Genomic DNA, 25,971 nt, shown 5'->3' with positions numbered 1-25,971 from the left:
CGGGAAGTGGAGGTTACACAGTTGTGAGCTGCCATCTTGGTTCTGTGAATTGAACCTAGATTCTCTGGAAGAGCACTCACACCCGAATGAGTGTGTGGGTGGGAACACAGCTTCATGAGTGTGCATATTCTCGTGCCTTCCTGCACAGTCCCTCATAAACAAATAACTGAGTACTACCTAAGACCCTCTGGCAGCTACTCGGATGCACTCCACATACTCTCCACCCTAACTGTAACTCTTCCCTAGCTCTAATCCTAACTCTAACCCTAATCCTAATCCTAGCCCTAGCCCTAGCTGTAACTGTTTTGGTCCTATTTTGTTTTTGAGACAGGATCTCACTCTAGACCTGGAACTGGAGATAATCTTCAGTCTTCTTAATGCTGGGATTACAGAAAGAAATTTTCATACCTGCTTTGAAATTTGTTAAGCACAGAAATCTGCCTCTTGAGCTCTGGGATTAAAGGCTGTGCAACCTCACCCAGCCTTGATAGGTTACTGTTTTGAGAGCAGTATATGGTATATGATGGCCAGGCACATGTGTGGTATGAGGTTGCTACCACCACAGCAACCAGCTTAAAGAACATACTGAGAAATGCAGAGAAAACAGTCTTAGGTAGGCCGAGAAGAGTTAAGAAGACAGTGGATCAAGCTGGTCATCAAGTTTCAGGTGAGCCTGGACTATACTGCAAAACTCACTTTCAAGCAAAACCCAGCAAGTGCATTTTTTCCCCCTTACATTTGTCTTTCAATCCTCAGGACTCTTTGTGATTCAAATATAACTTGTAGCCCTAGGCCAATATTGTTAGTAAAACATCTCTACCTGGATATTTAAGTTGGAACATTTAGACTGTTCATTCTGTAATTTCATCAGTGGCCACTCTTCTGTTAGCTGGAACTAAAAATGTTTTTAATGCAGTTGCATCCACCTATCTATACCTAAAATTGGTCACAGTATCCAATCTCCATGTTACATTTTCTTCATTACTATTTTAATTTAGAATTATTATTTGTTAATATATTATGTACAATTCAAATTATGCTGTTATTTCAGTGTTTTTATATTTTTAACTTACAATAGTATTTAAGATATTTACAATCATAATGCATACTTTCCAGAAGTAATCTGCAGTCATTTTTAGAAATTTCAATATGTAGTCACATTGAATTAAAAAAACAGGTCAGTAATCATACATTGTACTGTAGTATTTTGTTTTGTCATTTTAAATCTATTATTTCATGACATACATCATACATTCAATATTCTTTTTAACATTTGTAACCACTGAATGGATACACCATGATTTTGCTCAGTTTCTTATTGATAATTGATGTCATTATAAGTTATAAAAGTAATATGGGAGTTGTGTCTTGTGGACAGGATGGAATAAAGCCCCTCAGTTCTGCCTCAGTTTTTCTGAGATGTGGTCTTAGGCTATAGGCTTGACCACAACATTCAAATTCTCAATCTGCTTCAAGCTCTCAAGTGATAGCAGACTTTCTAACCCAGGTTCTGACACATGACCTTAACTTGGCCAACTACAAATTTATTTTTTGCCTAAGTTAACCACAATATGACTGTACTTGTAATCAAAGACCCCCTAAATAATTGCAGATTTATTTAATTTAATCTCTTACTATTTGAACTAGCCTGATAACAGTTCCTTAAACATTTTGGGTTGTTAGGTAAATATGTGATAGGCTATTTTTAATATGTATTTGTAGTGTTGTGATCTATTATATGCAAGGGCAAGGATTTCTCCATCTTGTTGAGAATCCCAAGTGCCGTACTATTTACCACAAACTTCTGATTGCTTTTTGAGTCTGGTTGTGTAGCCTTGGCTGGCTTGGAACTTATTACATAGACCAGGCTCGTGTCACTCCTAGAGATCTGCATGTTCTGCCTAGTCATTAAAGGCTAAAGGCATGCACCACCACACCTGACCCCCACAAATTTTTGGGATAAAATTCACACTATGGAATTGCCATGCTGGTTTCCCTCTGGCCTTGGGGTATCCAGACCTCCATTTTGCAGCGGTGCTGGAAGGAATGCAGTTTAACCAGCAGGCTGGGTTAGCACGATCTCAGTTTAGAGGTGAGTGCCAGGGGAGAAGCTGCCTTCTCCAAGAGGGTTTTCAGTGGAACAGCTCATTTGGGGGAATAAGGGTTATGTAAACCTTGGGGAAGTGGGTAGAGGTTTAGGGGTTGATTGTACATCATTGGCTGGGGCTGAGATGCTCAGAATGCTTCATTTGCATGGAGAGGAATTCCAGGTGGTAGCTGGATATGTCCGGAAACCTGGTCACCAGGCTATTGCAAGGGTGGCAGAGGTCTGGAGGCTATGCCCCGGGGCACACAGGCCCAGAACAGGGAGGGAGTGATTCTTAGTGCCAATCTCAACATGAGATTTTTGGGGTTTGGACATGACCTCACTATTGCTTCAAGCTGGTTCTCAAAATCTGCCTGTTTCTGCCCAGTGATTAAAGGCTAAACACCCCTGACCCTCACGATTATTTGAGGTAAAATTTACACAATGAAATGAACAATTTTAAAGTGTAAACGGAATGCTATGGCACACTTCTATAATATTCCAGCTCTTAGGAGGTAGAGGCATGAGTTCAAGGCCAGCATATGCTACATAGCAAGTTTCAGGTCAGTGCAGGCCACATGAGACACTATCCGAGAACAACAACAACAAAAAAGGTATAATTAAAAAGGACACGTTAGTACAAATAATTGTGCAACTATAAACTGGTATCTAGTTCCAAGACCGTAAATGAGTTGAAGTCAAAGCATTTTCAACCTCTGATTTATTTTCTTAAATTCTGTGTGTGCATAGATTATTTTGGGTTATGTTCATATGTGTGCATGTGAGTGGGGGTATTTTAGGAGGCTAGAAAACATATCTGAGCACCTGGAGCTGCAGTACAAGGTGGAGTCCAAAGGTGAAAGCTGAAATTAGAAACTGGTCCAGCAGGCCTTTAATCCCAGCAGGTGGGAGGCAGAGGCAGGCATATCTCTTGTGAGTTCGAGGCCAGCCTACTCTGCAAAGCCAAGTCCAGGCCCCATAGAAATTGTATTACACAGAGAAAGCGGTCCTACTCAAGAGCAGCAAGTACTCTTAACCTCCAGGCCATCTGTCTAGCATCCATAAATTTTGTCTGTGGCTCATGTAATTAAAAAAAAGAAAGTCTCTAACCACTAGACGTTTCTTTCTAGATTATTAATTCTCTAGATTGGAATTTATAAATTAAGTAATAAACTCAAGAGAAAAAGTAAGATTTCAGTGTTTGACTTAGGTCTACTGTCTCACACACCCTCAATGTTGCAACCTAATTTTTTGAGGCAGGAAATTTGCGAGGCGATCGCCAATGAATGCTTAATAATATAGACAGTAGTCTTAGTTCCCAAAGCAGAAACAACTCAAAAAAGGCGTAGTAGAAGCAGACATGGTAGTAGCGCCTCTTGCCAGCAATCCTGAATTCAGGAAGCTTCGAGACTAGCCTATATAGTCCAACAGGGGCTACAGAGACCCTGTCTCAGAATAACAGTAAGCCAGCAAAAACAGCCTGTCCATCACAATTGGAGCTTTCGAACTGCATTTACTATGGTAGGGGGAAAGAAGGCTAAAAACGCTTTAAAATCCGCGTTTCATCCCAGAGGCGGAAAGCAAACACCGTAAGCACGCGGTTCAAGGGTTCCGTTAGGTGAGCCACAGACCGCAGGGATCCGCATGGAGGGTGCGGAGAACGCAAATAAACCTCCCAGCCCGGTCCACCTCAGGACCACACACGCACAAGGCGGCGGCTACGTTTCTGGTAGCGAGCTCCGCGCCAACGCCCGGCACGCCCCCTCCGCCCCGCCCCCGACGCCGGACACGCCCTACGCCCCGCCCCTCCGGGGCTCGTGCGCCGCGCGCACCGCGGGAACCGGCGGCCGCCTCTCCTCCCGCCCCGCCCGCGACGCCGAGTGCGCGTGCGCGACGCGCCTGCCCAGCTGCCGCGCCTCCAGCTGCCCTGGTTACCGTTGGTGCCCGCGACTCCCCCGCAGCGCCTGTTTCGCCGCGGACCGGCCCCGCGGCCGTTCCCCAGGCGCGCGCCGGCGTCACGTGGGCCGAGGCTCCCACGCGGACGCTGGCCGGCTGCTGAGGCGGGAGGAAGGCGCGGCGGCTACCGCTAGCCCTCCGTCTCCGCCCCGGGGCTGGCGCGCGGGTCAAAAATGGCGAAGTGGGGGTAGCCGGCGGGGGACTGGACGGCATGGGGCGCGGAGGTGGCACTGTCGGGGGAGCCTGCTGAGGTGGGCGCGGCTGACCTGGCGACCTCGGGCCGGCGCCTCGCAGCGCACACCACGGACTCCGAGGGTCGCCGAGGGCCCCGCCGAGAGCCGGAGGCGATGGACGAGCAGAGCGTGGAGGTGAGGGTCGTTGCGGAGGGTGGCCGCCGCCCGGGGGAGCCTCTTCGCCCCGGGGCGCTGGGCTCGCCCGTGCCCGGCCGCGGGGAGGGAGGAGGCAGGCCGGCCCGCGGGTTCTGCCGCCCTCAGGGTGCCGAAGCCGAGCCGCAGTCAGGTGCTGCGGCTTTTCAGCGATGCCTTCTTGGCACCTGCGCCCGTCGCCGTTGGCAAGGCTGAGCCTTTCCCGAGCGAAACTGCAGATTCATCCGCAGGACCTGCCCCGCTTTCTCGCCGCAACTCGCTCGGAGTGAATAAAACCTTTCTCACCCTCCGCGCTCCGTTTTGTAGGGACCACACACTTCTCCACTCTGCTGTCCGAATAAAGACTAGTTTCCAGCATTGATTCTCGTAAGGTGACTTCATGGTTGGGATCTTTCCGCAGAGGTTAGAAGCATCAAAAACGATTCCTTTCTGGGATACAACTATGCGATGTAGTAATAATAAAAATTTCAACCTTCTGGACACTAAAACACTATATAATTTTGCTTTTAAAAAGTAAGGGATACAGAGAAACCCTGTCTCGAAAACAACAACAACAACAAAACAACCAACCAAACAAAAAAAGTAAGGGGTAACTTAGCACTTGAGATGAACCCTTATTCACTCCAGTGGCCTTTTTGTCTTCCCAGCACCGGTTAGGTCTAGTCCGCATCTCTCAGTTTGCAGTCATGATTAGAATCATGAGTAATTTTCTACTTAATTGCTCTTGTGAACGTTGTATAAAGGTTTTGTAAGCTTATCTTGGTTTTAGGATGGTTTAAGTTTTCTTGGCTAGAGTAAAAACAAACGTTGGTACTGCAGAAATTTAAGATATACAGTAACAGCACATTTAATTTTAGTTTTTTTTTAATTTTGTCAATTACTTTCAAGAAGGATTCTTCTGAAATTTAAGAAAGATGCTATTGTATGTTTTTCCCTGTGTGCAACCTTTTAGAACACTTTCCTGTTTACAATTTTTTTGTTCACTAGATGTCAGAAGGGACACAAAAATTTTTAGATTCTCAAGCTCACATTAGTTAATTGATTATTTAGTGTGCTTATGGGCGTGCATTCATTGGTGAGTTCATGCCGAGGTCGGGACAATTCGGAATCGGTTCTTCTACCACGTGGGATGAATCTTTCTACCAGCTGGGATGGAATTAAGGTCTCCACACCTGGTAGCAGGAGCCTTTGCCTGCTGAGCCACCTTGCCAGTACCAGTGTATCTTTTAAAAATTTACCCCTTGTCTGGACATGGGGGTGCATACTTTAATCCCAGCCCTTGGGAAGCAGAAGCAGGCAGATGTCTGATATCTAGGCCAAGATGTTGAGCATAGGATATTTCAGGCTATATATATATATATATATAATATATTTCCTGAGGCAGGGTTTCTCTGTGTAGCCCTGGTTGTCCTGGGACTCTTTGTAGACCAGGCTGGCCATGAACTCACAGAGATCCATTTGCCTCTGCCTCCCAATAGCTAGGATTAAAGGTGTGCACCACCGTGCAAGGCGTGGATGCTGTAATTTACTTAATATTTGTTATGAGGGCTGAAGTCACATTCTTACTTTTATTAAAGTACCCCAGTAAGAATATTTCTACATATAGCCTCTTTTCATTTTCTTTTTTTAAAATGTGTATCAAGGTGTAGGGGTGTGTGTGTGTGTGTTTATGGTACACATGGAGGTCAGAGGAGACTTATTGGTCATACACTGCACCTTTTGTTTGAGACGGGGTTCCATTGGCCTGGAACTTCACCAGTTAGCCAGGCCAGCAGGCAGTGAGTGTCCAGGGCTGTGTGTGTGCTTGCTGTCTTCTATCGTTGCTGGGGTGACAGGCAGCACTACACTGGATCGTACCTGGTTTCTGGGGATCTCAGATTGTATGCTTTCAAGGCAAGCGCTTCACTGCCTAGGCTACTTTCTTAGTCCATATGTTTTTCTTGGAATCATCATCAAGCTTATTAAAAACAAGCATGTTGGGTCTGGAGAGATGGCTCAGAGGTTAAGAGCACTCTGTTCTTCCAAACGTCCTGAGTTGAATTCCCAGCACATGGTGGCTCACAACCATCTATAGTGAGATGATCTGGTGCCCTCTTCTGGTGGCAGGCTACATGCAGACAGAATATTATATACATAATAAATGAACAAAATGTTTTTTAAAAAGATTAAAGATTATAAAAAAAATAAAAACACAAACAAGCATGTTTTCTAGATGTTCTGACTAACCAAGTTCTGAGTTGGGAATACAGTTAAAACTGAGGCGTTATAAGCTCCAAGTAAGTGTAAATGTTGAGTGAATTTTTTTTCTTCCTCTTTTCCTACTTTTTGTTTTTCTTGAGACCAAGTCTTAATGGCTTGTCTGTGGGACTCACTATGCATATTCTTAAGACTAGCAGAGATAGACGGCCATTGGTTCCTGAATGCTGGCAATAAAGTTGTGCACCATTATGCCTGGCCTTGAGTGAAGTCTTTTTTTTTAACATGTTCTTTACTTAGTGTAATCTGGGAACCCTACATCTTTTGTTTTCAGAGCATTGCTGAGGTTTTCCGATGTTTCATTTGTATGGAGAAATTGCGTGATGCCCGGCTGTGTCCTCATTGCTCCAAGCTTTGTTGTTTCAGCTGTATTAGGGTAAGTTGTAGTTCTTTTAAGTGCGTTCAGTTTTTGTTATTACTGTTTTGTTTTTGAGACAGGTCTTACACTGTAGCTCTAGCTGACCTAGAATGACCTCAAAATTACAGAGATCCACCTGCCTCTGCCTCGGAGACTAAAGAGGGCTCCACCATGCCTTATATATTTTGTTTATACATGCTGCACTGTAAGTATTAACCATGTCCCTTTTTTGCTTGTTTGTTTGTTTTGAGACAGGGCTTCTTTATGTACAGCCTTGGTTGTCTTGGACTCACTTTGAAGACCACGCTGGTCTCAAACTCACATTTGCCTGCCTGTGCCTTCGCTGGGATTAAAGGCGTGTGTCACCATGCCCAGCTCCATGTTCCTTTTTAAAATGTTTGTTTAATAAAAGCTTCTCAATATTGCACCATTTTAAAATGTAAATTGTGTCTGTTGTTTGCATATGTGTCTGTGCACCATGTGTGCTCTTGGAATCCAGAAGAGGGCGCCACATCTCCAGGGAGTGGAATTACATAAGGTTTTGAGCTTCTATGTAGGTACTGGGAATTGAACCAGCATCCTCTGGAAGGGCAGCCAACGTTCTCAGCCATTGAACCATTCCTCCAGTCCAATAGAACCAATTCTTGGGGGGAGGGTCCAGGGGCATGTGTTTCAATGTTTCTGTGTAGCCCTGGCTGTCCTGGAACTCACTCTGTAGACCAGGCTGGCCTCAGAGATCCACCTGCCTATGCTTCATGAGTGTTGTGATTAAAGGCAAGTGCCACCCTGCTGGCTGAGCACAGTTTGTATTGTATTTTGAAGACAAGTAAACAGTCAGTTATGACATCTAAGAAATTGAGTGTCTCTGGAAACAAAGCTTGCTGTAATTTTATTTTCACTCTTTAATATTAAACATTATTTTTTGAGGATCAAGTCTCTACATAGTGCTGGCTGGCCTGGAACTTGATATGTAGACCATGACTTTGAACTCACAGAGATCTGCCTTCTAAGTGCACTTCCACCTCTAACTCACCTCTAGTCACGCATTTAACAAGTACTTCGCAACATGTTTGTCTGATTTATGTTTGGAATTTAGAGATACTAAAATAAATGATAGACAACCCTCCTTGAAGGTATTTAAGTCTGATTAAGGAATTCAACTACAGTGATGACACTGAAATATATGTACTATCATTTACCATTTATGGGTAAATGAAAAAAAATGCTAATAATGAAATGACCTCAAAGGAAATGAATAAAGTCCAATGTATAAAACAAAAGTTATTTTGGTTGTGTGTGCACAGCCAGTAGCACGTGTGCAAATGCATGGTTGAAACTGCCCTGCTGACATGACTCAGATGAAAATTAAAATTATGTAAAACTATGTAATGTACTCTTCATCTCAAAATTTCTATTTCCTGCCAGGCAGTGGTGTTTCACACCTTTAGTCTCAGCACTCAGGAGACGGAGGCAGGTGAATCTCTGAGTTTGAGGGCAGCCTGGTTTACAGAGTGAGTTCTAGGACAGCCAGGGCTACACAGGGAAACGCTGTCTTGAAAAGATTTTTTTTCCTATTTCCTTATTTTTCCATAAAAGACAGAGTGGGAATGCTAAGATGACTTAGCAGGTAATGGTACGTATTTCCAAGCCTGGTGATAGGAGTTCAGTCCCACAGGGGAAGGAGAGAACTGGCTAGTTCAAGTGGTCTTCACAAGCAACTGACATTCAAAAGCAAACAAGGAACAAGTGAAATAGAGGGAAATGTTTTCTTGTCAAGAGTAATTTCTAACTGGGCATTTTTGGGGTCACACCTTTAGTCCCTGCGCTTGGGAGGCAGAGGCAGGCAGATCTCTGTGAGTTCAAGGGTAGCCTGGTCTACAGAGCTATTTATTTATTTATTTATTTATTTATTTATTTATTTATACAGAGCTTTTTTCAGGACAGTCAGGACTACATAGAGAATCCCTGTATTGAAAAAATTTAAAAAAAGTAATTTCTATAACACTTAAATTATTTTCTTCTAGTCACAGGACTATCAAATAGTGGAGCTGAAGTTGAATCCAGTTGTGTCTGTTTTAGAGCAGTTATATGGCCGGGCAGTGTTGGTGCACGCCTTTAGTCTCAATGCCTGGGGGCTGAGGTAGGCAGGTCTCTTGTGAGCTCAAGGCCAGCCTGGTCTACAGAGTGTGTTCCAGGATAGCCAAAGCTACACAGAAAAATCCTGTCTTAAAAAAAAAGAAGAAAGAAGAAAGCCTGTGTATGTTGCTACTATTATGTACAGATCTAGGTTACATGTGAAACTAGTTCTCACATTGATAAAAGGAGATATTTAATCATTTTTAGCTTTGTTTCTTTAGCTACAGGATTCAGATTGTTTTTTAAGTTCCATAATTAGTTGGCAATGAATGAAAGTTGCTAAAAGATATTTGAGAAATTAGAAAATAGTATCTACTTGTGAGGTTTTATTCTAGTATTTTATCAGTCACTATACATGATATTTTTAAATTTTGAAACTGCAGCTACAGAGACTTGATTGGTCTCCATCACTATAGTGAATACTTGGAGTCTGTCTAGACTGGGTTTTGTTGATGAAGGGTTTGAGAGTGCTTGAAAGTTTTGAAACTGCTTGTGACCTCTGCTTATTATGTTATACCTCGTTGATTGTTTTTTGTACCTTTCCCTCTTCTTTCTAGTGCGTTTATTTACTCTGAGGATTTGGATTTACTTGCAGCTCTAGCTATCTATATATGGGTACTGGATCTAGTTGTTGAATGTTGTGGTGTTTGTGTTTAAACCTAGGACCTTGTATATGGCAACTGGCAAGTGCTTTACTTTTGAGCAATGCTCTTAACACAGAGCAGGCTGTCTTTCGTGCTATCTAGGACCTGATAACACCTGCAGCCAGCTTGACACAGTCTGCTTATTTAGACCATCTGCTTTGGCACTCTCTTGGATGTGGGAAACACCAGGACCTGACAGGCTATTGGAACATATATGAGGGCAGAAGACAAAGTTAAGTAAGTTAGGGAGAAAAAAATTTTGGTGCATATTTGAAACTTTGGATCCATGGTTTTGGTAGTTGGGGGAGGGGGGTCCCATACTAGGGAAAGGGGGAGGAATTGGCAGTACTGGCATCCATCTGACTTGAGAGGTAGATTCAGGTGGGCTTCCTGTAGCTCCCAAGAATCTTTTTGTGTTTTTTTTTTAAAGATTTATTTATATTTATGTATATGAGTGCTCTAGCTGCATGTACACCTGCATCCTGGAAGAGGGCATCAGATCACATTATGGATGGTTGTGAGCCACCATGTGGTTGCTGGGAATTGAACTTAGGATCTCTGGAAGAGCAGCCAGTGCCCTTAACCACTGAGCCATCTCTCCAGCCCCACAAAATTTTTCCCCCAAATATCATTTATTATTTATACAGCATTCTGCCTGTGCATCAGAAGAGAGCACCAGATCTCAATATAGATGGTTGTGAGCCACCATGTGTTTGCTGGGAATTGAACTCAGGACCTTTAGAAGAATAACCAGCATTCTTAACTTTTGAACCATCTCTCTAGCCCACAAGAATTTTTAAGTTTTAAAAAAAAGATAAGTTTTAAATATGTTAGCATATCCATTGTTTGTAATCTATAGCAGAGTACACATTGTAGAAAAAGGCAGTAGACATCTTTGTGTCACAGCATAACAGGCTTGGAAATGATCATGAGTCAACACCATGAACAGACTTTGAAGTGAGCTCAGGGAAGACAAGCCTTCCATGAAGCAGAAGGGGCAAAAGCTCACTTGATACTGATTTTCAGTATGATCACTGTGAAAGAGGGTCTTCTTTCCTCTTAAATATTGTTGCCAAGACCTCTGGGGCTCTCCTGGTAGTGTCTGGGCATGCCAGGACTTTTGACTGGTCAGTTTTCCCTTCCTTGCCCACAAAAGGCTGAGGTAGGAACATGTAGTGTTTGAGGTTAGCCTGAGCTATATAATGAGTTTAAGACTATTCTGGAGCAGGCTGGCCCACGCCTGTAATCCTAGCACTCAGAGAGGCAGAGGCAGGCCAATCTCTATGAGTTTGAAGCCAGCCTAGTCTACAAATAGCTTCCAGGGCAGCCATGGCTACACAGAGAAACCTGTCTCAAAAAAACAAAATAAAGACTGCCTTGGAGTGTAGAACAAAATCCTGGCTCAGAAAAAGCAAAAGGAAAAATCTGTGGCGTTCATGGAGAGCTTTTGGAAGGAAGTGTCATATTAATTAAAATCTAAATGATGATTGGGATTTTTCTAGACAAAGAAAGGTGTTGATGAATATGGTGATTAGAAAAGGAAACATTTAAAAGCTTAATTTTGCTGGACCATAGGATGTAACTGAAGAGGTGTGGCTGGAACCATTTCTTGAAGGAAGGTGTGGAAAGCTAAGTCTTAGTAGAAGAGTGATATATTCAGAGGAAGAAACTTGACTCCAGCCTCATGCCACAGGCTGCTGTGAGGACACAGTGAGATCCCACAGGGACAGGCCTGGGCATAGTGCCTGATTTGGAGTGAGTGCTTTTCAACTATGACTGATAGTGCAGTTTCCTCGTCCCTTCCTTCCAGATTTCAGAACCAACTCTTCAGTATCAGGACCATAGAAATATTATTCAAGATTATTAAGAACAGTGAGGTTCTCCATTTGCTCCTTTCCCCTTTCTGTCTTTGCTTTCTTTGCATAGTAATTTAAATTTTTTTTATTTTTTATTTTTTTTTATCATTTTCTTTGCTAGGGTCTCATGTAACACCAGCTGGCTTCTGACTGTAACCAGAGCTGACTTTGAACTTTTGATTTTCTTTACTTCTGTTTCCCAAGAGCTAGGATGGCAGATGTGTGCCTTGGGCTCCATGCCCTGTTTTAAGCAGTGTAGGAGATTGAAGTAGGTCCTTGAGCATGCTGGGTCAGTGCTTCACCAACTGGGCTACATTCCCAGGAGAATGTTATTCTTCAAGGTTTCCTTAGGACCCTCACTTTAATGTTAAAGTTTATTTTTTTATAGGAATTCAAAGTGATAAATAACTTATTTTGAGAGTTAGCAGTGTAGGATTGTTTACCTTGAACAGTATTTGTAGTAAATAAAATAAAAATGAGAGTTGGACTATGTAATGTTTATTATTATTAGCCCTAAATCATGCTGGTATTATCTAACCTGCTATCACAAATAATAAGACACAGGCACTTAATTAGATTTTATAATTGCCTTATTTACCTTGAGCCGGGCAGATATTCCTACCTATACTGTCTGAATCACTTCACCATCCAACTCTACCTCCCAGGCCTCACCTAATGCTATCCTCCTTAATCCTCCTCTTCCACCATAATCTTAAAAGTACTTGCTTTTATTCTTCATCTGGGCCTTTTCTTGACATTATTAGAGTCCTTCCTTCTAGCCCCACATGGTTTCTTCTCCAGATTAACCAATCCTGGGATCCTCCGTATTTCTCTATTCCTATTTTCCTCCTGATTCTCACAATTCTCTGGTCTTCAAAAGCCCAGGAGCTATAGCCATGCCTACCCCCTTCTGCCCTGCCCAGGTATAGGCCATTTAATGAACCAGAGTGCCAGTAGTTAGCGTTAGACCAACCTCCAACACCAATAATTAAAACAAAGTTTGAAGTTCTTACGTTAGTTTTTTATTTTTTAATACTGTGACAACATACCTGACAAAAACAGCTTATATTGGGAAGGACATAGTTTCAGAATCCAAGTTGAAGATAGTCCATCATGGTAGGTAGTTATGGTGGCAGAAGGAGATCCAACTATATCATCAGGCATATGAAACAGGCAGCCAGTCCATCATCTCCACAGTCAGACAGCAGAGGCAGGTGAATGCTGGTACAAAGCTCACTCTCCTTTTCCCTCTTTATTCAGTGCAAGGTCTGTGTCCATGTGATGGTGCCATTCATATTCAGGCTTGGCCTTACTTTAAATAAACCTCTTTGGAAATATCCACAGAATCGCAGCCAGAAGTATGTCTCCACAGTGGTTCTAAACCTAATCAAGTTGATAATTAAGAACATCCATCACCACCATTAGTCTGGTTACAGAAAATGGTTTAGAGTCTTAATCTCCCTGCTTTAGGTGTTTTTTTAAATGTTAGATAGGTGAGTGTTTTGGGTGCATGTGTGTCTGTGCACTTGCATGCCTGGTGCCTGAGGAGGCCAGAAGAGGGCGCTGGAGTTACAGTTGGAGGCCTCCATGTGGGAGCTGAGACTCAAACCTGGGTGCTCTGGAAGAACAGGTGATGCTCTTACCTGCTCAGCTATCTCTCCAGCTCCCAAGTATTTGTTTTATGCATGGAATACAACTGTTCCTATCCAGTAATAAGTGTTTTTTTTTGGTTTGTTTTGTTAATATTTTTGATATACTCTTGCTGTGTAGTCCTGGCTGGCGTAGAATTTACAATGTAGAAGAGGCTGGCCTCAGACTTGTGATCCTCCTGCTTCTATCACTACGGTGCCAGGATTGGGGGCATTTGTCACCACACAAATGCTCCTAAGGTAATTTAAAAGATGAAATTATGGGCTGGAGAGATGACTAAACTGTTAAGAGCACCTGCTGCTGTTTCAGAAGATCTGAGTTCCTAGCACCCACCTAATGCAGCCCACAACTGCATGTAACTCCAGCTCCAGGGATTCAGCACTGGCTTCTGGCTTTCTCAGTCACTTTCGTAAATGTGGCAGACACGGTACATACACACATGCATGCATGAAGTTAATAAAATTGAGAGTTTTTATTACATCTATTTGTGTGTGGATGGGACAGCATATGGAGGTCAGAGGATGACTTATGGGAGTTAGAGCTCTTTTCTACCGTGTGGATGACATTTGGGGTTCAGACTCAAGTCTTCAGCCTTGAAGGCAAGCTTCCTTTTCTGCTGAGTCATCACCAGTTTAGGGTTTTGTAGAGACAGACATTATTATCTTCAGAAATGTTGTACAGTTACAAGGAAACCAGAATTCCTGGGTGTTTAATTTACCAACCCATCAAGTGCTTGTGAGACCTGAAGAGTTGCTGCTGCAGTGCTTACTTGTGATTTTAGGTCTGACGGACACGCCCACGGTGGATACCTTAGAGTTAGTGTGCTTTCTACAAAGTAAATTTGGAGTACCTTAAACTCAGTGGTTTGTAATTAGTTACAAGAAAAAAGTTACTGTGGCTTATTTTTGAGGATAGAGTGACAACATTATTTCTATAGGATTTCATCTTTGTGATAGCCAGTTAGCCCAGAATCACTTCCTTTCCTTTGGGAGAGTAGGTGCTTAACTATTTTGGGGTGAGTTCTATCCCTTTTAAAGTTTGTTCCTATCATGATAATGATGAAAAAGAGATAGTAGATTGCCTGTTATTTTTGTATCTCTAAAATAAATGTAGGCACTAGAGAGTTAAACTCATTAAATGCAGTTTATAATGACTAGATATATAAAGTAATGGTGTTTTTGTGAAATTAATTTTTTTTTGTCTCCTTAGCGCTGGCTGACAGAGCAGAGAGCTCAATGTCCTCATTGTCGGTAAGTGTTTTGCTGTTTATATATATATATATATGTATATATATATATATATATATATGGAAAATGGTAACAGAAATAAAAGCCCAGGGTCAGAGGATGTCCTGGAATATAAAAAGGCAGGTTCCCCCTTCCTCCTCCAACTCTGCAGTGTTCTGCGTTTCTTTTAGTTTGTGATAAAGTTGCGTAGGAAATGATCAGTAGGTCCAGAAAAAGCAGTGCGTCAACTATATGCCTGACTAAATTTTTGTTGAATGTATTGTGTGATTATGTTGTGCCCTTGTTTTTCTCACATAATTATTGTGTGACTTAACTTTTTAATTTAAACAAAAATGTAATTGGTCTTGGTAGCTCACGGCTGTAGTCTCAGAACTCAGGAGACTGAGGTAGGTGGTGAATATTCTTACATACCTGAAACCGCACACACAGTACTTACTGTTTTGATTCTCTTCCTTGATGTTTTTTTACTCTTTGGGATAGTTTCTCATGTAGCCCAGGCTAGCTTCTACCTGTAAGGATAAACTTGAACCCCTTGAACCATGCTCCTTTTCAAGTGATAGTATTTACAGGCATGTGCTTCATACCTGGCTTTATAATTTGTTTTTTTTTTCCCGTCGTAAAATCAGTGGGTATATTTGACTGATGGTGTGTGTATGTAAGTCATTTAAGCAAGTGTTTGATAACCCTTTTATAAGTACCCCTGGACTGACTTATGTTCATATTGAGAGTCACTTAGCTCGTTTCTACTTCTGGTGATTTTAGGCTACAGTGCCAAAGACTACCTTTTGCTGTTTTATTTTTTCACATTACTTTATGAGGAGAAAACTTGCTGTTGTGATGGTACTCACACTTATATGCTGCCACTGAACTGTGTTCTAGGCCAGTGGTATCAGTTTGTACAGATAAACTTAGGCTAAGAAATTAAAATTAAAAATTTATAATTTGAATTATCATTATTAGTGTTTAGTTGGTACATATTGCTGTGTGTGTGTGTGATATATATATGAATGCGAAAAAAATAAGTCACAAAGTGTACTTTTCATTGCCTCTTTGCTTTTTTGACACAGAACCTCACTGTGTAGGTTAGTCCAGCTCAAACTCATTTTACCAAAACTGCCCTTGAACTCTTCAGTTCTATAGCCTCAGTGAAAAGATTGCAGATGTGTTTTTTCATATCTGGCTATTGTTGTTTTAATAATCATGTGCTCTGTTTTGAGCAACTCTTATTTTAGAAAACTCTTGGCTGTCTGAGAGAATATATATACATATATGGATTTTCTTTTCAGTGCTCCACTCCAGTTACGGGAACTAGTGAATTGTCGTTGGGCAGAAGAAGTGACACAGCAGCTTGATACTCTCCAGCTGTGTAGTCTCAGCAAACATGAAGAAAACGAGAAGGACAAGTGCGTGCTTGGGTTTTTGTTGAGTAGTTAATAGATTGTGCCATGTGCTGTTTTAATGACACTTTGTGTATTTGTGTAGGTATACTTAAATAATTGGTTTGCGTGTGTACTTGCTCAAGTATGTCTATGTATGTATGGGTACTGGGGATTGAACCTAGGGCCACATGCACATGAAGTAAGTGCTCCCTGGTTTCAGCTTCAAGACCTGGGACACTATGTTGCTAGTTCTCTGTTATCTGTGAGAAGGTTAATGTTAAGCTTCCATTTGTTACTTAATATTAAAATTTTTTTCTGTTTTTAAATATTTCATAACCACTCACCCACACACAGAGGTACAAAGTACTGTGCTAGGTTAGGAGATACAAAGGAAAAAATGGATTATTTCTTTTTAACTGATTTACAGGAGCACAGCAATATACAGTGATATAGTCTTGTTAAAAATTATAATGGAAACAAATTTTGGATAGAAAATAACAAGTAGTTTTATATTGGATGTTTACAGATACTGGTCATATCTAGAGTGTTATTGGGAATAGATCAAAGGTAGAAAGTTAAGAGAGAGTCCAGAAATGTTAAATGTTTAAAAATAAAGTCGTAACTGTATATGCAGTGTGTTTAAGTTGAAACTAGAGGGGTCATTGGAAATAAAGCTTAGACCTATTTATTTATCATTCTATAGAACTAGGACCATGAGGGCTAAAGAAATGGCTCAGTGGGTATGCGTGCATACTGCTCTTGCAGAGGCCCCAAATTGGACTCCTCTGATCCATGTCACTCACTTGTCTCTTGTAACTGCAGCTCCAGGGCCACACAAAGCCTCAGTCTTCCTTGGCACCTGCACATACATGAACGTAACCACAGACAGACAGATGTACACATAATTTAAAGTAATAAAAAGTAACGAATATTTTTTAACAAAGAAAAATAAAAGTAAACAGCATAGCGGAAATAGGAGGAGGCCAAATTGATCTGTTTTTATTTGTTTGGCTAGTTTTCTTGGTACAGGCTCTTGCTGTGTATCCAGATTGACCAGTCACTATGTAGTTTAGCCATCCTTCTGGGTATAGAGATTACAGGTTTGTGCCACTGTGCTCGGTTGATGCCTGGCGTGCTAGTCCATAATTAAATAGTTAAATAAAATAGTTAAATAAAAGTGGGAGTTATTTCTACCACTGTTCCAGCTACACTAGATTCTGTAGGCTATTACTTTTAGCATTGTGGTGGTCGTAACGAGAAATTTAAATATAACACATTTCATCAGTGATTGCTGTGGAATACGGAGATAATCACTATTTGGAAAGGTTCTTTTTGTTGGGCTTTTACATTTTTATATTAGTGCCTCTCAAAGAAGGAGTAGATGTCCTATGGTTTCCTCACCTGGCAATCTTTATTTTAATTAAAAAAATTTGACACTCAGCTTCCCAAGTGTATTACAGAGATGTGCCACTGTACTCAGCTTTTGGATTAAGGTGAGGGTCTACATTAGTGTGCTAGGTAACTGGGTAGTTTAAATAGTGTTAAAATTTTTTTTTTCCTGTAGTCTTAGAGGCAGGAAATCCAAGAGCAAAGGTACTTGATGAAGGATTGGTTTCTTGTGAAGCTTCTTTTTTTGACTTTTTTGACTTTTGACTTTCTTTGACTTGGCTGCCTTCCAGCCGAGTCACTTTGGAGGTTAATTTTCAACATAAAAATTTTGGGGAGGCTGGTCGCAGTGGTACACATCTGTAATCCCAGCACTCTGGGAGGCAGAGGCAGGCGGATCTCAGTGAGTTTGGGGCTAGCCTGGTCTTCAAAATGAGCCCAGGACAGCCAAAGCTACACAGAGAAACCCTGTTGGAAAAACAAAAACAAAACAAAAAACAATAAAAGATTTGGAGGAGAGCACAGTATTGAACTTTATTGTTTTACATGTGGACATTTGCATTACGAGAAAATGTGAAGTTGAGTGTACATTTCTAATAAGGACCTGGTATTGACATTGTGCAGCTAAGATGTCTTGATTGTTATTATTGGCCAGTTAGAGGAAAATTACTTGTTCTTGTACATATGCTTTTGTTAAAAGATTAGCATGACAGTCCTCTGTGGTTTTTCAAGACAGTGTTTCTCTGTGTAGCCTTGGCTGTCCTGGACTTGCTTTGTAGATCTGGCTGACTTGAACTCACAGAGATCCCCCTGCCTCTGCCTTCCAGAGTGTTGGGATTACAGACTTGTGCCACTGCACCTGGCACATGACAGTCTTAATCACGAAGTAGAGGGAGAGTATTTTGTATATACTGATGAAAGGAAGTGGTGTATTTTATTTAGAAAGAAATCTATAATTTGCTTGTTTAAAGTTTAAAAATTTTGTTCACGTGTCATTTATCGTAATTCTTAGAAGCCGTTGAATACATTGTGCTTTTTTTATTGATGCTATATCCATTTTAAATTGATCTGTTTGCCTTAGCTTAGAAATTTGTTGAAAATTATATTCATGTTTTAATTTATCTTTTCTTTTCATAACGAATAGATGTGAAAACCACCATGAAAAGCTTAGTGTGTTTTGCTGGACTTGTAAGAAGTGTATCTGCCATCAGTGTGCACTTTGGGGAGGAATGGTGAGCAGAACAAATTTAGCATCGTCTCTCTGGTTTAGATACTAGAAAGCATTGATATAATTAGTTGATTTAAATGGAATAAAATATTTTACTCTGGAGAATGGAAGTGTATTTTACCTGTTTATGTATGCCTTGTTAAAGGTGTTGTGCTTTCTGCTAAAAGAGCCTCTTTGGGCAGGTGTGTTGATGTAGGATAGATACTGCTTTCTTAGCTTAATGTGTATAAAATACATAGTGTACATTTTAACGTTTTTCTCCCTTTTTTCCCCTCTGTGGTGCTAGCAATTGACCCTGGGCCTTGTGCTTGCCTTGTCAGTACCATGTCAGTAAGTTAGACCCCCCAGCCCAGGATCAGGGACTTTGCTTTGAGTACTGGTCAGTTGCTCTTTATACTTCAGATGCTTCTGAAGTAATGTGAGTGTGAATATATATATTACCTAACAGTCCAGAGGTCCTCACCATTCCCATAATTGCCACTTCCTCCTACTTCAGCCTCTATCCAGAGTTGGGACTACAAGAATGCACTCCCATACAAGCTTTTAAGAGATTTTTGAGATAGGGTTCTTAGCATGTAGACCAGGCCTTAAACTTCACCAGGGTTTCTCTGTGTAGCTCTGGCTCCATTATTTTCTTAATGTCTAGTATATAGACTCTTGAAAGCATTGCTACATTGTCAGGGTAATTTCTTGTAAGCACTGGCTTGTTTTAAGAAGATAAAGGTGATATAAAAAGGTGAAATTCATTTGAAAATATTTATCAGTTTGCTACTGTTTGTAGAGTGTTAAAGAGGAATGTAAATGCAGTTGAAATGTATGAAACCTCCTCATACTACTCATATTGGTTCCTGTAGCATGGTGGACACACGTTTAAACCTTTGGCAGAAATCTATGAACAGCACGTCACTAAAGTGAATGAAGAAGTAGCCAAACTTCGTCGACGTCTGATGGAATTGATCAGCTTAGTTCAAGAAGTGGTAAGATTACTTTTACATGAAATTGATAACCTTTTTTGATTCCTTGTTCTTATATAAATCAGATGTCGAAATCAAGATTTTCAAAGTAAAGATTTGATAGGCTGGTGGGCCAGCAAGTGCTAGAGATCCTGTTTCTGCCTCCACAGTGTTGACTTTTATGTGGATGTTGGGGTCAAACTTAGGCCTTTATTCTCATACAGGAAGCACTTTACTAGCTCTACCATCTCTCTAGCCTCAGTATTGACTCTGGTAATATTTTTTTTTTCTTTTTATTTTAGGGGGGGTGTTGGGGGAGGTGTTCTTTGAGACAGAGTTTCTCTGTGTAACACTAGATCTCCTAGAACCTGCTTTGTAGACCAGGCTGGCCTTGAATTTACAGAGATCCACCTGCCCCTGCCTCCCGAATGCTGGGATTAAAGACATGTGCCACCACATTGGCCCTATTTTTTTGTCTCATATATATATGTTTTGCCTTCATGCATGTATGTGTACCATGTACATGCTTGATGTCCTTTAAGGTTAGAAATAGGTTTCAGATTCTCTGGAACTAGAGTTACTGTGGGTGCTGGGAACCAAATGTGGGTCCTTTGCAAGTACAACAAGTGCTCTTAACTGCTGAGCCATCTCTCTAGCTCCTGAACTATTTTGTATGTGTGTGTGTTGAATTGGCTCCACAGAGTAGAAAGAGTAATTATTTAATACTATGACATGCAGTGTGTAGGGTTGGAGAGATGGCTCAGCAGTTAAAAAAGCTTGATGTTTTTTTCAGGGGACTGCCTGTAAGCTCCTCCTCCTGGCTCCACAGGCACTCTCACACATGTGGTATATACCCACATAGACACAAACTCATATATAAAGAAAAAGTAAAAAAAAGTTACTGGGTCAGTTTTAGTTATTTGCTATATATATATATATATATATATATATATATATATACACACACACACACACACACACACACACATTTTTTTGGAAAAATGTAATAATTTTCAAAGAAATACTAAATATATTTTTGGAATATATGCTGTTGAAGTTGCCAGAATGAGTATGTTTGTGTGTGTGTGTGTGTGTGTGTGTGTCTCATTAATAATCTACCAGCAAGTATTCTTATGAAGAATGAAATCATTTGTAACACTCTTTCCATATTAAATAGCTGAATTGCATGCATACTACAAAGTTCTTTTGAAAAACATGGTAGGTGAATTGATTTTAGCTGATCTTGTATGACTATTACAAATTTTTCTTGGCAGCAGTAGGAGGCTATTCTAGGTTGAGGGTTCTACTTAGATATAGCAATAGGATGTATAGACAAAACAGCTCTTTATCTTTTGTGGTACATTGATTTGAAATCTAGTGCATATATTTAGCAATCTTGGAAAAAGAACTATCTATGTAGTTCTGAAAAAAAAATCTTTATGAACTAGAGAAACACATTGGATTTAAAAACATCTTTTGTTTGACATGGTGGCATGTGACCAATAATTTCAGCATTGGAGAAGTGGAGCCAAAAGAATCAGTTCAGGGCCTTTAGCACATGGCGAGTTCTAGTTTTGCCTGGAATGCATGAGACTCTTGGAATAACCTCAAACAAAACAAAATCCTTTTTGTTTTAGGGTATTTTTGGATGCATACTAGCCGTTTTTGTTTAAGCCTGTGTGTATGTGTACATGAGTGTACCATGGCACTCTTGTGGAGGTCAGAGGACAGCTTGCTGGTATCAGTTCTCTCCACTGTATGGCTCAAAGGGATTAAACTCAGCACTTGTCAGGCTTGGTGAGAAGTGCTTTTTGCTGCAGAACCATCTCTTAGGTCCTTTTGTTTTTGTTTTGTTTGTTTTTCCTGTCTGTAAATCCACATTTCTTTTCTTATTTTTTTCTTTAAATGATTTATTTATTTTTATGTGCATTGGTGTTCTGCCTGCATGTATGTCTTTGTGAGGGTATCAGATCCTCTGGAACTGGAGTTAAAGACAGTTGTGAGCTGCCTTGTGGGTGCTGGGAATTGAACCTGGGTCCTCTGGAAGAGCTGCTGAACCTAACTACTGAACCATCACTGTAACCCTGGTCATTTTGTTGTTATAGAGTAGTTTCTTATTTGAAATGTGACTGGGGCTTTTTATTGTTACTGAAATTTGGTTACCTTGTTACCTAATTTTTTCTGTCTGTTTTAAGACCGGGTCTCATAATAGCCAAGATAGTCTCAGACTCTGTAGTTGAAGCTGGCTCTCATAATAGGTATGTGCCAACATACCCAGACAGTTTTGTAATTGTAGATGTTTTTATTGCTATGTCTCTTAAATCATAGGAAACTTAATTATACTGTTTATTTTGAGAATTCATTGCATTTGTGTGTTTGTTTGCTCATGCAGGTGTGTGAGTACATGCATGTGAAGGTCAGAGAACAGCTTGTAGGAGTTGGTTCTCTTCTACTGTGGATCTTTGAGCTTGAGCTTGGGTTATCAGGCTTTGTGGTAGACACCGACATACTGAGTCATTTCACTTTGGAGGTTAGAGGACAACTTGAAGGAACTAGGTCTTTTCCCACTGTGTAGATTCCAGGGATTAAGCTCAGGTTGTGTGGCAAACATCTTTCACCTTGCTTACCCCAGATTTATAGAGTTTTTTAAAAGCAGTGTTACTTTACAATACAAACAGTTAAAAATAATTGGTTATGACTGGGCAGTGGTGGTAGAAGCCTTTAATCCCAGCAATGGGGGGCCAGAGGCAGATGGATCTCTGGAGTTTGAGGCCAGCCTGGTCTACATAGTGAGTCCAGAACAGCCAAGACTAGACAGAGAAAGCCAGTCTCAAAAAAAAAGGATATATATTTATCTATCTATATATATATGTATGTATGTATGTATGTATATACACACACACACACACGTATTTCTAGGTTATGAATGTTAAAGGGGTAATTAGCTATTTCAAGAGTAAGTACAAGGTTGCATTGCCATGTTCTTCTGTTATAAAGGACTCCAGTTAATTTATTTGATCTTTTAGGAAAGAAATGTAGAGGCTGTAAGAAGTGCCAAGGACGAGCGCGTTCGGGAAATTAGGAATGCTGTGGAGATGATGATTGCACGATTAGACACACAGCTGAAAAATAAGCTCATAACACTCATGGGTGAGTGCATTCTATTCTGCTGGAGAACAGCACATCCTGACCTTGCTTGTGGTCCAGTCTTCAAGGAGTAAATTAAGGAATTGTTAATGCTAGGATGCAATCTTAGGTGCTCCATGTTGTATAATCTAGACTATAAGTCTAACTTCTGTTAGGCAGTGATCAAAACAAACTTTTTACAGCCATTGTATGAAAATCCTAAATGGCATGTGAACTTCATTATTCGTAAGTTTTTTTTCCCCCTCTCCCACAACGAAGAAAAATACTTCCACTAAAGATGCCTTTCTCAGGAGGCAGAGGCAGGCAGATTTTCATGAGTTTGAGGCCAGCCTGGTCTGTAGAGCAAGTTCCTGGACAGTCAAGGCTCCACAAAAAAAATAGATTCTTGTTGGTGTCACACAAAATGGTTCAGCCAGTGAAGGCACCTACTGCTGAGCCTGACAGTCTCAATTCAGTTTGCAGGACCCACATGGTGGAAGGAGAGAATTTGCTTACAGGGTTGCCCTCTGACTGCCCCATGCTTGCTATGGCCTGAATGGCCTCCACCTTTCAGTAAAAGAATTTAAATCCCTGGCTGTTTTTTGTTTTGTGTTGTTTTGCTTTGCTTTGTTTTGTTGTTTGGTTTGTGTGTGTGTGTGTGTGTGTTTGAGACAGGGTGTTACTCACTGTGTGTTGGGGGGGTATGAGTGGGTGGGTGTTTTGAGACAGTGTGTTACTCATTGTGTAGTCCTGGCTGCTCTGGAATTCACTGTGCAGATCAGGCTGGCTTCAATCTCAGAGAGAGAAATCTATTTGCCTCTGTCTGTTGAGTGCTAGCATTCAAAACACTACAGCTGGCTAATTTAAAAAGAAAATAAAGTACATAAACTAATTAGTTTTCTCTGTGAATATGATTTTGAATAGTAACCAAATGCATGTTTGTATGTGGCCTTGCTTTTTGTTTATAAGTTTTCCTGATTTCTTTAGTTAATTAAAAATCAAGTATGTCAGCAGTACACATTTTTAAAATTTAATTTAAAAATGTGTTTGTTTTTTTTTTTTAGTGGTATATAGATGTGTGTGTAAATATACGCACTAGTATGTGCACATGCAGTGGTTAGAGGTTACAGTTGGGTATCTTTATTCTTTTCTTGTTTAAATTTTGTTTTTAGATTTATTTTAGTTTTAAATATGTGGGTATATGTGAATATTTGTACATATGAATGCAGGTGCCCAAAGAATCCAGAAGAGGGCATCAACCCTCCCCCCCCCATATACATACACACAGAGTTGTTGGTAGTTGTGTACTAGGACGCTCCGTTTCGGTTATCCTGACCGATCACAGCTGCTAGCATCTCCTTCCCCAGCACTGAGGTTCTAGGCGCACACTCCTGTCCTTGCCAGGTCCTCATGCTTGTGCAGCTGCTACTTAACCTGTGGAGCCAGCTCCATGACCTCTTGACGCCATAATTCAACAGCTCACTGAGTTAAGTAGTATTCTTTTCCAGTGCAGTTATTGTCTGTAATGTGGATTTTTATTTATTTATTTTGCGGTACTACAGATTCAACCCAAGGTTGTCACTGTACTTTTTTTTTTTTATCACTTATTTTAGGTAGTGTCTCACATAGCTCAGGTGGCCTCAGATTGGCAATGTAACTAAGTAAGGCCCTAAATTCTCTTTTTGTTTGTTTGTATTTTGAGACAGTGTTTCTCATTGTAGCCCTGGATGTTCTGGAACTTGATCTGTTGACCAAACTGGCCTTAAATTCAAGAGTTGTGCCGCTTCTGCCTCCTGAGCACTGGGATCAAAGCTGTGCACCACCATAGGCTGATGACCTTGAGTTCTTGACCCTTTTGTCTCTACCCTCTGTGCACAGGGATTACAAGTTCACCATACCTGGTTTATGCCCATCTAAGTATTAACCTAGGGTTTTGTGTAGGCTAGGCGTGCACTCTACCACACTCTAGCCCCGACCTGTAAGTTATTTAAGATACGTAGGGTTACCTCCTGTGTTCTTGTTTCCAGGCTACCTTTTTAAAATGTATTCTGCTTCTTAAAGCTCTAGGAAAGTCATTGGGGTAAGTGTAATAAAGGTTTGCTCAGTTGCAATGGATCTCTTTTTGCAGAATGACCATAGGAAGTTCATTTCATTCCTAAACCAGTAGTGAACCTGAATGTTGTTGTTGTGCTCCTTTTAAACAGGTCAGAAGACATCTCTTACTCAAGAAACAGAACTGTTGGAATCTTTACTTCAGGAGGTAGAACATCAGGTGATGAAATACGTTTGTTTATGTGCTGCTGGGTGAGCATTAAATATTAAATAGAATGAAATAGTCTTTGCTGGGCTTGGTAACGCTCAGCTGTAATCTTTAGGAGGCTGAGGCAAAAGGACCATGAATTTTCTTATTTTAAAGATTTATTTATTTATTATTTATATAACATTCTGCCTTAATGTGTGCTTGTGCATTGGAAGAGGGCACCATATTTCACTGTAGATGGTTGTGAGCCACCATGTGGTTGCTGGGAATTGAACTCAGGACCTTTGGAAGAACAGCCAGTGTTCTTAACCTTAACAGCCATCTCTCCAGCCCAAGGACCATGAATTTGAGTCCAGCCTATGCTATATAGAGCTTTTGAGGCCATTCTAGGTCACATAATACCTGGACTTGATTTCATGAAATAATTTATCCTCTCTCCCTCCTTTTTTCTATTTTTTGAGGTAGGATCTCATAGTGTGCCTTAGTATGACCTCAGATTTGTAGCACTTCTGCCATTGTTTCCAGAGGGGATCACAAGGTGTGGTGGTTTGAATGAGATGTCCCATATTTTTAGGCTTTTGAAGTAGTCCACATTTGCTGCAGCTTGGGGAGCTTTAGGAGGTGTGGCCTTGCTGGAGTAAGTGTGTGTCTTGTGGGCTTTGAGGTTTAAAAACCTCCTGCCACCAACTCCTCATTCCCATCTCTGTGTACTCTAATGGCTTCCTGTTTGTGGTTGCAAATGTGAGCCCTTAGCTTGCAGCTTGAGTTGGCACATCTTCCCTGTCTAGTGAAACTGTAAACCCCAAAGGAAACCCTCCTTTTCTAAATTTCCTTGGTCACAGTGTTTTATCACAGCATTCAAAAAGTAACACAAAGAAAGATACTGTACCATATCTTTTCAAAATGTTTTTCCCCAGCTTTTAGCTAGGGAGAGGAGGGGAAATCCAAAGATATTTTAAATAAGGTCCATGATGATATATCAAAATAGAATAACTTTTTTTTTTTGTTAAAGCCTTGGGACTTGCTAGGTAGACCAGGCTGGCCTCAAGCTCTCAGAGATCTGT

General features: G+C 40.9%; 1 protein-coding gene across 3 annotated transcripts in view; it reads left to right on the top strand.

Moving 5' to 3' along the window:
• Window positions 1-3,994: 3,994 nt before the first annotated feature.
• The window catches only part of Trim37 (tripartite motif containing 37), a 127,951-nt gene continuing 105,974 nt past the window's right edge, over window positions 3,995-25,971 (top strand). For 2 of the 3 annotated variants that reach the window (XM_060387053.1, XM_060387052.1), the window contains exons 1-8: window positions 4,002-4,410; window positions 6,959-7,060; window positions 14,538-14,578; window positions 15,862-15,978; window positions 18,485-18,572; window positions 19,423-19,545; window positions 22,548-22,671; window positions 24,852-24,919. In XM_060387053.1, the coding sequence (XP_060243036.1) occupies window positions 4,390-4,410; window positions 6,959-7,060; window positions 14,538-14,578; window positions 15,862-15,978; window positions 18,485-18,572; window positions 19,423-19,545; window positions 22,548-22,671; window positions 24,852-24,919 (684 nt within the window). In that variant the 5' untranslated portion in view covers window positions 4,002-4,389. Of the gene's footprint in view, window positions 4,411-6,958; window positions 7,061-14,537; window positions 14,579-15,861; window positions 15,979-18,484; window positions 18,573-19,422; window positions 19,546-22,547; window positions 22,672-24,851; window positions 24,920-25,971 lie in introns of all 3 variants that reach the window. The other variant, XM_060387051.1, reaches the window with a different exon arrangement.

This window comes from Meriones unguiculatus, chromosome 7 (assembly GCF_030254825.1).
Source record: "Meriones unguiculatus strain TT.TT164.6M chromosome 7, Bangor_MerUng_6.1, whole genome shotgun sequence".
In the NCBI taxonomy this organism is placed as follows: Eukaryota; Metazoa; Chordata; class Mammalia; order Rodentia; family Muridae; genus Meriones; species Meriones unguiculatus.
Note: the sequence above shows the minus strand (reverse complement) of the source record. Positions and strands in the feature narration are given on the sequence as shown.